Raw genomic sequence first — 13,648 nt, forward strand, 5'->3', positions numbered from 1 at the left:
TCTTGTTTGTGAGAAGGAAAGGGGGGAAAAAATGGTGATTTAGGGTTTGTTGGAATCTAACCTTTCCATTTGTTAAACCTTTTTCAATTATAAGGCAACAGGAATGATTGCGGTTAGATTTAAAGATATTTATCCCTGGAAGTTTGATACAGTCTTGGTTTACATACTCGATAAAATACAATATCCACGGTGATATTCCTGACTGTTGTCCACCTGCCGAGATGTTTGTAAGAACTGTGCAACAGATTGAATGCTCTAGGCAATTATTTCTCAAACTTTTTGCACTATGTCTGCAGTCTTTGGTATGCTGCATGGAAAGATATGGCGTTTCCCGCAAATGGTATGTTGCACTGAGTCAAAATAAAGCCTACAATTAACAGCCAGCTTTGCCTGGGCATCATGGTATTTTTTTTTCTTAATGTAATTCACTGATGACATAGCATGCCTTTTAAAGTTTGTGTAAAATAAAAAATGGTATTGAACATTTGACAATGAAATCCAAGCTCAAAAACAATGAAAATTAAGTGTGACACCTATGCCATTGGCATTTTATTTCAATTTTTTTGCACTGTATAAAATGCCGCACAGTGACGTCATGACTTGGTGACGTCACTCCGTTGGACCCACAATGCGGTGAAAACGTTTAATTTTTAATAATTCGGTCTTTCATTTTCTTGGATTCAAGTTGCTTAAACACAGAAACTGTGCGGGTTAGCTGTGATTCACTGAAATTATGTCTACTTTTATTTTGTACAAGAGTCAAGCATGGTCACTCGCACTGCCAATAAGCGCGTATCCAGTGACAGGATCACAGTGGTCAGGAACTTATCCCGGAAGCAGTATTATTGTTTTTATTATTGAAAGGAAAGAAATGTTTTTAAAGAATTATAAGAAAGCACTTATTTTCTGGCTCGCGCTGCGAGAGAGACAGTCTCTGCGGGTCTAACGCTCAGCCGCATGGGGAAGATATCCGGCGCTGACACAGTGAGACACGCGCTGCGTCTCGGTACACGAGCGGGACACGCAGTGCGTGCACGTGACTTCTGCTGAAAGTTCCGATTGGGTGAAAACTGGAGCGCGAGTTCAGAGCGGTTGCCATGGTAGTCCCTCGTTGGCGAAACATGCCCACAGTTATAACACAATTGTGCGCGACACAATTCGCATTATCACCGGGAATGAAACACGTGTGGGCATGAGTTGGTGTACGTCCTGAGCGCTACTTCGGCGAAAAGTAGATTCGTCCTTATTTTTACTCTTCACACGACTCTTCTGGAAGCACAAAACCTCCTAGCGTTGCCGTTGGAGTCTCACTGAGTTCTGAACGACCCGACTGGAACCGTATCCCCAAGAAGATGAGTATAGTGCTGCACAGTCAAATCAAAAGTGTATTTAAAAAGTTATTAGGTATCGCCCTGTGCGGGTATTCTCTTTCGGCAGAGAAGCCAGATAATTGAAGTGAACGAAAACAATAACGCCGGGTGTGAAGAATATTCGTTTTGACAAGACTTAGTAGCGCCGTTATTTAATTTGTTACATGTCAGGAAGAAGTATTCACTGTTGTTGTTCCACTTACTATTTTAATGTGGTTCGCCTGGGGACGGGACGGGACGGGACGGGACAGGCCAGGCAGGGCAGGGGAGCGCTCTTTCCAGTCTCCGGCGGCCGGGCTTCCGCTTCTTGTCTCTCGGTCTGCATCGCCTTACCGTGTTTCTCACCCAGCACACAGGTCATCATGACGGAGGAGTTCCCGTATCCGCCCAGAGTCATCGTACCGCCGGGCCTCAGGACTGTGCTGCTGGGGCTCGGCAGAGCTGTGCTCAGCGCACAGCCCGAAAGCATCCCCCACTTCTCCGCTGTGTATTTCTCAGAGCTCCTGCGATTCAGGGCAGGTGTGTGTGTGTGTGTCTGTCTGTGTAGGTGTCTCGTGTGTGTGTGTCTTGCTAGTGATGTCAATCTGCATGTTTTGTGCCCTTTCAGAAAATCCACACGCCGAGATAAGTGAGCTCGTGAGAGAATTCCCTATGCCGAAAGGTACCATACCACGGTCTCGGACAGTTTCATTGATGTGCTTTGCTTGCCCAGGAACACACTTGTCCTGGAAGCTGTCGGCATGTGCGGTTTACACGATTGGGTTCCGATGACCCGATGGGAAAGCGGATGTTGAGGAACACTGTCAATTTCATTCTTGTAGCGAATCAGCTCACTGCTAAAAGGGTTCTGAAGACAGTGGACAAGAGGAGAGATGCGTCAACGGAAGGTGCGGGAGGGAGCGCTGAGAGTTCCGGTCCTGATTCCACCGATAAGTCACCTAGTTCCGTGACTCTGGATGATTCTGAAAACAGCGACTCGGTTGGCAGCGGCAGGAAGACGAGATTCCTGTCGTTACGAAATATGATGAAAAAGGGGAAGATCAGCAATGGTGACAATTGACACTAAATATTTTTGAGGAGCAGCTCCGCCTCGGTTGCACATAATCGAGGCAGCGGACGGGACAGTGGGTTGGAGAAAAGTCGAATTCTAGAATCCACATTCACTGTAGAGTTTGTAAGCTTTCGTTGGCTTTTGTACATTTCGACTTTAATAGAGATCCGTTGCTTGAATTCACAACAAAAATATACTCCTTTTGATTTATTCACTGACCACCCTTTTTTGATATTTGATTCTCATGATTCTGCTTTATAAAAGAACCAATAACTGAATCATAGACAAATTTCACTTTAACCCTATTATCCCTAAAATAAATCAGTGTCGGCACAAATACGTATATATATATATATATTTTCCAGAATTCTTTTTAATAAACCTGATCATGTCGAACCAAAAAAAAAATCCAGTGTCAGTGTAATGAAAATAAGTAATGAATTTAAATGTAGGTTCAGCTCTGCCTGTTTAAGGGTGATGTCTACTATGTCTTTTCCTCACTTACCTTGGTGCTTTGGTTTCCTCCCACTAAGTGTTTTTTTTTTTTTTTATTTTTTTTTTTTAGCATTTAATGTTAGAACTTGGGGGCGTGGTGGCGCAGTGGGTTGAACCACAGTCCTGCTCTCCGGTGGGTCTGGGGTTCGAGTCCCGCTTGGGGTGCCTTGCGGCGGACTGGCGTCCCGTCCTGGGTGTGTCCCCTCCCCCTCCGGCCTTACGCCCTGCGTTACCGGGTAGGCTCCGGTTCCCCGCAACCTCGTATGGGAGAAGCGGTTCAGAAAATGTGTGTGTGTGTGTGTGTTAGAACTTTCTCTACTTAGAGAATAGAGTTACTTTTAGTATGAAATATTTATCTTACTGAGCTCTCCTGTTCGCTTTTATTGCCCGTTGTCAGCTTTCAGTCACAGTAATTCTTTTACTGTGAATCATTAGCTCTTGCAAATCTTTGCATATCAGACTTTCGCATCTAAGTGTCTTAGTACCATAAGATGTCTCTGTGATGACTGATAAAAGTTTAGTTAATTCGTTAATGTACGACTCTGTAAATGGCACCAGAAGGAATTCACAAGAGCACAACCAAACCGACATGTTATGCAAAGGATGTGGGGTGAAGAGGCTGGTTTGTTGGAGGAGCTTGGAAGTCAGGGGAGGAAGGTCTTTCCACAGTGACCACAAGAGGGAGCCAGAGCAGCACTCAGTGCCCCCTTGCAGCTGACCCCCAGCAGCGCTCAGTGTCCCCTGCCATCTGACCCCCAGCAGCTCTCAGTGCCCCCTTGCGTCCGACCCCCCACAGCACTTAGTGTCGTCCCCTGGCGCCTGACCCCTAGCAGCACTCGGTGAACTTCAGTGAACGGTTTTCACAGGACGGCATCACTCACAAATAGACGACGTGTACGGCTGCCCCACAGCGCTGTATACCGGGGCTTTCAGAAATTAAAATCAGTATTCAGCTGCAGTATAAAATTTCTGCACTTTCACTATAAATTACTCCCATTTCAGTACAGCGAGTTGCCGCAAGGTTAATTTCTTTCGGTGAGTAAACATGTAAATAAGTAGGTTATAATGTGAGCAAACGGAGACAAAAATCCCATTGACAATGTAAATTTGCTTAATATGGTCACCACGTGCAATTAATATAGCCAGTGTGTACCGTCTTACTGCAGAGTGTGTGTGGAATTCTACAGCATCGTTCCTTCTGTGTCAGTCACACAGCTGGATCATTGCCGTTTTGTATTATTATTTTAATGTATTATTATTATTTTAATTTTCCGATTTCCATCACAATGAATGCATCACTAGGAACTTGATAAACATCATCAGAGTGTTTCCAATGAAACCACCAGGTGACCAAATGTGTTCTCTTTCTGAAAGTGACCCAGTAAAACATGCAGCTCCATTGAGAAGCCTTTAGCTTGAGAACATGTATGTCGAAAACATTGCTTTCAATACATGCGCTTTCACTCATTTACGTGTATGCCTCAGTTTTGTCGCACAACCTCTAGGTTTACGTCTATGTTCACAACTTCACTTTTTCTCCAAGTCCATTTGTACCCATTTAGATGTTATACATGAAGAGCATCAATTGCACTGGCAGCACATGTTTCCTCAGGGGAACAAAGCAACAGCAATGATGTTTATTCTCATTTGAGTAATCCTATACATAAATTCAACGTAAATGAGATACAAAAAAAATCAGTTATGGAATATGGTACAATATAGTGTAGCTTCTTTTTTTTTATTATTAATCTTAATGTGATAAATATCTTTTTTTCTCAGGCATCACGGTGCTTCCCAGCTCTCGGACTGGGGGTTTAGATGTGGGTTCAGATCAGTCACTTGTGTGGGGTTTATATGTCCTGTGTGTGTGTGTCTGTGTGTTTGTGTCCTCCGGGTGCTCTGGTTTCCTCCCACAGTTTGAAGATGTGTTTCAGGTGAACTGGTGAATCAAAATGGCCCATAATGTGTATCAGCATGCCATACCAACAGAATATTAATACATTTTTTTTACATTTTTATCTTTAAATTATCTGTTTTACTGTACTTTTTGTGCCAGTGCTCAGTATCACAATTTAAAGTCTACGCCACAAAGACTTACCGATACAGACCAACTGAAGCCAGGATCATTTGCATAAAGAAACTGTTTGCATTTGGCAGCACATACTTCACTGCAATGGGAGTTTTTATAGCTCAGTGAGTTTAACACTTCACGGCTGACAGCTGTCCTTCGCAGCAACAGGCTCTACAGCAACAATGATTGTCACTCATCATCTTAACCCCTGACTTTCTGAATTCAAGGTAGTTCTGGTGTAGTCGTTCCCAAAAATCCGCATATAAGGTAAATTCTAGTAAAACAAACTTATTCGTCAGTTATTTAAATGGGAAAAATTAAGTGAATTGTCATCATCTGTATTTGCAACAGAGAATTTCTAATAGACAGAATCCTACATCATTTTTGTCAACATGAATTTGCTTTGCCCTTGCAAGAAATGCTGTTATTGCATTCATTGAACGATAATGAATTTTTGTAACTTTTGGAAAATAAGAACTGCATAAATGAATGAGTAAGAATGAAACCAGCCCAGCAGTCCTGCACATTTCTCCTTCTCTTTTTATCAGAGCTAATATCTGCCCTTCCCTCACACATCTGCCCCGCAGAGGGGTATTTTAAACAGTGAAACTTCACTGTGAGCTGTTGGGCCGAAACTGAGATTTGCATAAACGGGACCGGATGTCTCTGCTGCCCGAGAACAGAGCAGGCAGGTGTTTCCCTGTCCCCAGGGGAGTGTCAGGAGGGACTTGAGTGCATCACATGTGAACCCAGAACTTATAAGTTTGATACAGTATCTTACAAACTGAACACACAGCACCTGTTCAGAAAAATCTAATTTCTCACATGTTAAACACCAGAACTTATTAAGAACAAGAATTAGAATTTTGTACGTACAACAAATTAGGAGTAATATCAAGTTATGTAAATCTATTCTACATTTACATTTATTTATTCATTTAGCTGACGCTTTTCTCCAAAGCGACGTACAATGTTAAGGTTACAATTATTTACCCATTTATACAGCTGGGTAATTTTTACTGGAGCAATTCAGGGTAAGTACCTTGCTCAAGGGTACTACAGCTGGAGGTGAGGCTCAAAGCTGCGACCTTTGGGCCCGAAGGCAGTTGTTCTAACCACTGCATAATATAAAAAGACTAACTGTAACAAACAGGGTTTGCATCACAGCAGTAGCATCAGAATTAATGTCATTTAGAAAATTATGAACTACAGTCTTTCAAAAATAAGAGGAAAAAACTGAAATTGATAAATAAAAAGCAAATGGAAAAATTAGAGTATGCCAAAATTAACATTTACAACATATATTGTTTTTATTTTCATAACATGTAAAGTGTTCATAAAATATATTTAAGTCCTCAAACAGAGACTGTTTCATATTGTCTATGTACTTTATAGAACTGTATGATTTTATAACGACCCCCTGAGAAAGTTGGAGGTGAGATCAATTTGACCCTAAACAGGCGATTATGGAAAAATGGAAAATGTCATATTTTGGAACCTAGAAATAATTCCTTATTACAAGAATATATATTGTCATTTATGCTTATTAGAATAATTAAGTGCCCCAACGATGCGCAACATTCATCATCAAAAAAGTGCTAATGTGCCGCGTGGGACAAAACACCTGTTTCATATACAAAAGAAACTCATTACTGAATGACAATAATGACCACACAGCTACATGACAAAGTTACACATTTTTATTACATTTCATTAGATTTTGTCCTCCAAAATTAGGTTTGATGTATGATATACAGTAATATAGGAAATATGATAGTCCTGGGATTCTCAGTTAAGAGTTGGGACACATGTCGCCTGGAATTTGATCACTGAAATAAATGCCAGGATTTATTTGATGTTTTTTTTTCTAGAAAATATTATGTTGCATGCTTTTCACATGACTCCATTGTGTGTTTACAGCCACACAGAGTGGGACCCACGTGTTGTCGAGTGTCTGTACTTCTCTCATTCCACCTGCAAAACAACACATGAGTATATTTATTTGCTGCTGCTTTCAGAAATGGTGTCAGTCATTGTGCTGAAAATATTCTGTTATGGAATTGTTTTGTTGCTATGGCAGCAAGGTGGCGTAGCCGGTAGCCTCGCAGCACGAAGGATGCGGGTTCGAATCCGGCTCAGTCTGGCTGGAGTTTGCTTGTTTTCCCCTTGTTTGTGTGGATTTTGTCCAGGTGCTTCGTGTACCTCCCGCAGTCCAAAGACTTGTTTCAAGTGAACTGGTGACTCTGCATTGCCCAAACTGTGTGTGCAAAGGCAAAAGAGTGTGTTGCTCTGGTGTATTGATGATTGATTGACTGCAGGTAGCGTTCTGTATTGTAGATAGTTATATTATCTCATTTTCCGGATGCCCTGATCATTCCCGCAAAGGATCTATGAGCCCTGGGCAGCGGCTGGAATCTGATGCATACTAGATCACACATCTGCTAGTCAATGCAGACTAGTTGTCCTAGTTAGAGCCTAGTTAACCTAGTTAGCCCACACCATCCCACGTTAAAGTATTAGAATGTCCAGAAGGGGTGGACTGCCACTGGTACTTAGATCCCCCAGAGGTTTTTTCTCCCAATTTCTTGACCACTTTTCTTTCCTTGATTACCTCATTTGTCTTACATAACACTTATATTAGTGCACCACCTATTTTGCTAACTTTGTCTGTTGTATTTTGTGCCTTATCTTGCCGTCACGCGTTTATGTGCTGACTGTACGTGTTCTCTTGTTCAGTGCTGCCTCTTTCTTAACAAGAGCACGGTATAAAAATCGGCTGAATTAAACACTGCACTTCATGTGATTTTTCAATATTTATATTAATAAGGAGACCAAGCATTGTGTGTTTGATTCAAGAAATCTTTATTATTCTTAACTGCAAGTCAAATGCCATTAAAGGACAAGATCAAACAGTGTAACAGACAAATAGTTCAATACAAAGCAGAAGCAGAGGACATCGATAATAACGCGAATGTGAAGGCAAAAGGGACTCTCATATGTTGTCTAGCAAAGCAGATTATTAACCTCTGTGTTAGTTAAAAAAAAAAAAAAGAGATGAGTGCAGTATAGCATGGAGTGAAAACGCAGTAATCAGGCAGCCATTTACCCAGAACAGTCGGTTCTCTTCGCTGTCTGAGTGACGGGACTCTGGGAGCCCTGAGTAGCCTTGCAGATCACAGATTCCACCTTCATCCACTTGTTCGCAGGGAGAGTCAGTGTGCTGCTCCAGCTGTACAAGCCATCTTTGTTCAGGGCCCCACGGCTTGTGTCCGCAGCCTCTTTGCTACCATCCACCATCCACTCAAGTTTCCAGTCAGAGGGGAAGCCCTTGTTGGCCAGACAGGTCAGTGTGGCCGTGTTCTTGCTGGACACCTCTTGACTAGAGGGGGTTAGAACTGTGAGCAGGGGGGCAGCATTACCTAGGACACAGCAGAGGTCACAGTCAGAGAGTGGACATTGAATAGACTGCACCGAGACATCTGGGTGACAACTGTTACTCAAGGTGTTTATAAATGTAACGTATTGGAAGTATGTATGAGGAGTGTAAAAAAAAAAAAGGCCCATCATCACATGGGAATGAACTTTGATTTGTTTTTATTTGTGCAGCTCGGTGCTTCAGATCTCTTAACCATCCTTGGTATATTTATACAAACCTAATGTGCACCGATTTTCTGCAAAAGGGCATTTTAAAAGACAATGATTATGAAAATGTGACCTGCACTTGACGGAATTTTGTTTTCGATTAAGGAATAATCGATACGGTACGTGTTCAGTTTACGAAGGTGGAAGCTTGATATCTTTCATGAAGCCTGATACCCCACCTGCATGATTTATTAATCACATTGCATTATTACTACACCGTGTTGTTAAGATTTTACCAGTGCACTTCACAACTAAATTAAAATAATGGCTACAGTACCTAAAAGAAAGATAAACAGCCATAGAAAGGCAAAATCAACACCTTGAAAGGAGATGACAAAAGTTAAATTTTATAAAATTTTGATTGGGAAGCATGATATCTTCTCCAGCAATTTTTCCAGATCAATACCCATTAACTACTTAAACAGCAATACCTTCAGTTCAAAAACACACTCAGCTGAAGAATGTGAATATAAAATAAGCTGTATTCATAATTTCACAGGGTTCAGAATATGATACTGATAAAGCTCTTACATCCAACATCCAATCTGGTTCCTCCACCAAAAATGTACCACAGTGATTCAGAGTCTATTACTGTTTATACAAAACCTCCAAAAAGCACCCAGCAAACAATGAACGATGCTTTTATTGACTTTTCATATTAATAATAAATATCTGATGGCTTAAGTGCAATAAATGCCTGTTTGTCTGTTACTAATGTAAAAACAATCTTTTACAATAAAATTTATACCCCACGCCCAGATTTTAAGAGCTATTACCCATTGAGACATTTGATAAGCATACTGATGAAATTAAGGAAAAAATACAAAATTTAAAAAAAACTTCCAAGTATATTAACAATGGAATAATGATCCGTTTAGAAAGAATATAGTTGAATGAAAAAGATAAACACGATTCTTTACGTAAAAAGCCTTATCAAAATAGCATTTTGAAGAAGTGATAAAAATATATATATTAGACCTTTCATAAAATCGGTGTTCATTTAAAAAATTAAATACTTACTGCCAACATCCAGCCTGGTGCCGCCACCAAAAATCCACCACAGTGAGTGAATGTCATTGAGGAGCCGCACAAAAACCCCCTGCGAGGCACCAGTGCGTTTCTTAGAGCTCAACATGGATCATTGCCAGTGACACGCAGAGCAATGGAAACATGCCTTTATATCACATACAGGTAAGGTACATGTTTACTTAAAACTACATCTGAGTAACATACTCCAGTTATGCATTTCTAAAACCTTTGTGTATATTATTTTTTCTCACTTTGTTTTCTAATAGGTCAAGTGAACAGGGGCATTTCAGATAATTTCCTCAAGCAATTAAGGGGTTAACTGGTGAACACCCAAAATAAACAGTCCACTCAGATATGAATCAGTGTCCTGAACTGTTGTGTATTTCTTCCTAATTTCCTTTTTAAGTTCCCATGCCTATTCAAGAAATTTTTATATGGCATTCTTCTCAAAGCTCTGACCAATGGAACCCATACAGTTGTGTGTCTGGCGGCATCTGGTAGTGCAGTGGTTCGAGCTGCTACCTTTGGATCTGAAGGTCTCACGTTTCAGTCCCATCTCCAGCTGTAGTACCCTTGAGCAAAGTACTTCCCCTAAAATTGCTCCAGTAAAATTGCCAAGCTGTATAAAATGGGAAAATGACTGTAAGATTGTAACGTTAACATTGTAAGTTGCTTTAGAGAAAAGTGTCAGCTAAATGCGTCGAGTTAGAATGGCCCCTAGGCACCTCTTGCAGGAGTTTTACCAGGAACATCTGACCTGGGGCCCAGGATGCACTAGAAGGACTAATTCTCAAATGTACTCTAGGGATTTCTGTGGACCCCCAGGATGAATCGGACACTGTTGCTATGGAGACAGAACTACGGTCTGCCCTGTTTGGCCTGTTGCCTCTTCGATGATCACAAAGATAAGCAGGTCTAGAAATAAACTGATGGAGTGATTATGTGCACTGTTAAATGTTTCTGGTAACCCACTTAATATTACAGATCATATATTCCTCTATATGTGTCACGCTTCCAAAACTGCATTATGCTGGGATGAGCTGTGCAGTAGAAAGATTATAACAGAACTAAGAGCAGATCATTTGCATAGAATATATACTTTGCATTGGAAACACAGACTTGTGGGCTCTGGGAGGATTTATAGCTCAGTGAGTTTAACACTTCATGACCGAGATCTGTCCTTTGCAGCAACTGAATCTACAGCAACAATGACTGTCACTCTCATCATCTTGGCACTGACTTTCTGCATTCAAGGTAGTTATTGCATCATTTAATTTTAACAATTAAATGTAATAATATATTAAATATAAATGGTACAGATTACCACATATAAAATGTGTGTCTTTTTTGTCTTTTTGGTCCCAGAATCCAGAGGGCAGGTCACTATGACTCAGACACCTGCAGCACAAGGTTTCCAAAGAGGACAGACAATCAGCATAAACTGCAAAGCCAGTCATGCGCTGTATAGAGATTATTTCTCCTGGTACCAGCAGAAATCTGGAGGAGCTCCTAAACTTGTGATCTATAAAATAAGTTACCGTGCCTCTGGAATTCCAGATCGATTCAGTGCCAGTGGATCAGGGACCGATTTCACTTTGACCATCAGAAATGTCCAGCCTGAAGATGCAGGAGATTATTACTGCATGTACGTGCCTAACGTCAGTGACTGGATGTTCACACAGTGTTAGAGAGCCGTACAAAAACCTCAGTCACGCTACGCCAAGACTGCGCTGCTACAGCTGGGACCTGCAGGTGCTCATATGGAATCTTATTTGAAATCACCTTTTCTGTATTATTTCATTTTGGTATCTCATGTTCATTAGATGGGGGCACGGTGGGTTGGACCGGGTCCTGCTCTCCAGTGGGTCTGGGGTTCGAGTCCCGCTTGGGGATGCCTTGCGACGGACTGGCGTCCCGTCCTGGGTGTGTCCCCTCCCCCTCCGGCCTTACGCCCTGTGTTGCCGGGTTAGGCTCCGGTTCCCTGCGACCCCGAATGGGACAAGCAGTTCAGAAAGTGTGTGTGTGTGTGTTCATTAGATGCATTAACATATACTTTCTGTGTTGTTTCTCTCACATGATGGTCTGCATAAAGCAAAGAGGGTCAGCTGTGAGTCAGGTGGGTGCTGACCAGTGTTTGCTGTTGTGGTTAACAGGCTGGACTTGTGCAGTGGAGGTTTTCTTCTCAAGTCAGTGCTGAGGTCCCTTTCTGGACTCTGTGGTGTGGATGAAGCAATGGCCTCTTTCACGTACAAGAGAAGCAGGACGATTGGGTTCAGTGCAATCTAGGGGTTGTATCTTGTGTCAAAGTGGTCAGTGGTTCATATCTTTGAACCAGATCATTTAATGGACTCTTTGTTCCTACCACCACTGACAGAATACACCTGATTCACATCCAGTAGTTAAGTGCTGAGTTGTTTGCTTGCAGTCTAGTGGTTCAACATGTTGAGGCCAAGGTGAAGGACTATGTTGCTCCAGTGCTGGATTCCTATTTTGACTCATTTCTAATACTAAGGCCTTTTTACGTACAACAGCTGAAGATCCGGGTCTTGTTCACAATTTTAGTTGCTAAGCGGTGAAGATGCTGGACATGAGTCTCCCAGGTCTTGTGCTCAAATCCTTGCTTCAGTTCCTTAAAGGAGTTTTTACCTCTTTTTTGACCTCTTCAGACACAGGCACTAGCTGCATTCTGAAAAAGTTGGTTTTGGGTTCAAACACAAAATTGGTACTTTATGATATGTAGAAGAAATTCTATCAACCAGCTGTGAAAATATGTGGATTCAAATAAATATTTAATGTAGCTGGAAGAGGTGTAAGAAGTTTCTAAAGTATGTAAAGAACATAGGCCTACAATAAAATGATTTTTAAATTCATTCTTAGGAATGCACAGGCCTTGTCACAGGAAACTTTTTTCTTACACCATTTCAACAAATCTTCACATACCATCACTTATATAAACAGTTCCAAGCGCCAGTGTCATGGGCATGAGCACCAGTTGGAGTGCACACCTTATGTGGCAAAGGCATGGAGTTCAAGTCTTTGAAAAGATACTAAACTCAACAACAGGAGATATTTGTAAGATATTTTACAAGATAAACTTGACACTAGAAAAGGAGCACACCTTCTGTGTTGGTGCCACTTGCTCACAGAGGTTTCTTCTGTACTGTTTTATTATTTGCTTCTCAAAGAAAAGATAACCGAAAGAGTTGCAGGCTAATTTGTAAGAAATGAAGAAATGGTGTGCTGACTCGGCATCAGAGGTTTCTGTTTACTTTCTGCCACCTTGTGGTGACAATGAATATTGCAATTGAAAAAATATTTTCAAATTACAGTTTCTTTCCTGGGGAGGGTGGAGGGGCACAGTGGTGCAGCAGGTTTGGCCAGGTCCTGCTGTCTGGCGGGTCTGGGGTTTGAGGTGTCTTGTGACGCTGCCTGGCTAGGCTCCGGCTTGTCGCAACCCCCGCTTGGGACAAGCAGCTTCTGCCAGTGTGTGTGTGTGTGTGTGTGTGAGAGAGAGAGAGAGAGAGAGAGAGAGAGAGAGAGTGAGAGTGAGAGTGAGTGAGTGAGTGAGTGAGTGAGTGAGTACCTTTCCTTTTGGCAGCAAACGGAGACAAGATCAATTTTTTACCACAAGTTGATATAATGAAATATAACATAACATAAATAAGGCAGAGCTTGTTTTTTTTTGAATAAGAGACCAATATTTTGGAACCTGACTCCTCACTCTGCGATGAGAAGAAAGAAAAGGCCTGTTGAGGAAGCATAAGGTATGCTGTGCATGTGGTCTCGCAGTAAAAGCAATTTCTTTTGTGTTACACAGGTGACTGCTTCAAGTCTTTTGGCAGATTGTTTTAACCAACTCATTTCTGCCATCTCTAAGGGAACACACCCACTTCACACGTGGCTGTGGACCGCACTGGTTGAGTGCTTGCTTTTTAGGGGTGTGGGTCTTTTAGGTTCAAATCTCCAAAGAACTCAGAGTTTTATATTCCT

The 13,648-nt window shown here is 41.7% G+C and overlaps 1 protein-coding gene and 1 gene segment (V, D, J or C); one reads left to right on the top strand and one right to left on the bottom strand.

Annotated features, from left to right (window-relative positions):
• Window positions 1-1,077: 1,077 nt before the first annotated feature.
• Window positions 1,078-2,812, top strand: LOC108926672 (calcium-binding tyrosine phosphorylation-regulated protein-like). 2 transcript variants are annotated; one of them, XM_018739520.2, is made up of 4 exons: window positions 1,078-1,352; window positions 1,723-1,889; window positions 1,978-2,031; window positions 2,192-2,812. In XM_018739520.2, exons 2-4 carry the CDS (start codon window positions 1,733-1,735, stop codon window positions 2,428-2,430), a joined length of 450 nt encoding a protein of 149 aa, XP_018595036.1. In that variant the 5' UTR covers window positions 1,078-1,352; window positions 1,723-1,732; the 3' UTR covers window positions 2,431-2,812. The 2 variants fall into 2 exon arrangements, with proteins under 2 accessions (XP_018595036.1, XP_018595035.2); XM_018739519.2 differs by lacking the exon at window positions 1,078-1,352 and having other exon boundaries at window positions 1,367-1,889.
• Window positions 2,813-7,944: 5,132 nt separating this feature from the next.
• On the bottom strand, window positions 7,945-9,793 carry LOC108926671 (Ig lambda chain C region-like). The segment is given in 2 exon segments: window positions 7,945-8,406; window positions 9,650-9,793. Coding segments are annotated over 2 exon segments (432 nt in total).
• Between the last annotated feature and the right edge of the window lie 3,855 nt (window positions 9,794-13,648).

This window comes from Scleropages formosus, chromosome 5, assembly GCF_900964775.1.
Source record: "Scleropages formosus chromosome 5, fSclFor1.1, whole genome shotgun sequence".
Taxonomy (NCBI): domain Eukaryota; kingdom Metazoa; phylum Chordata; class Actinopteri; order Osteoglossiformes; family Osteoglossidae; genus Scleropages; species Scleropages formosus.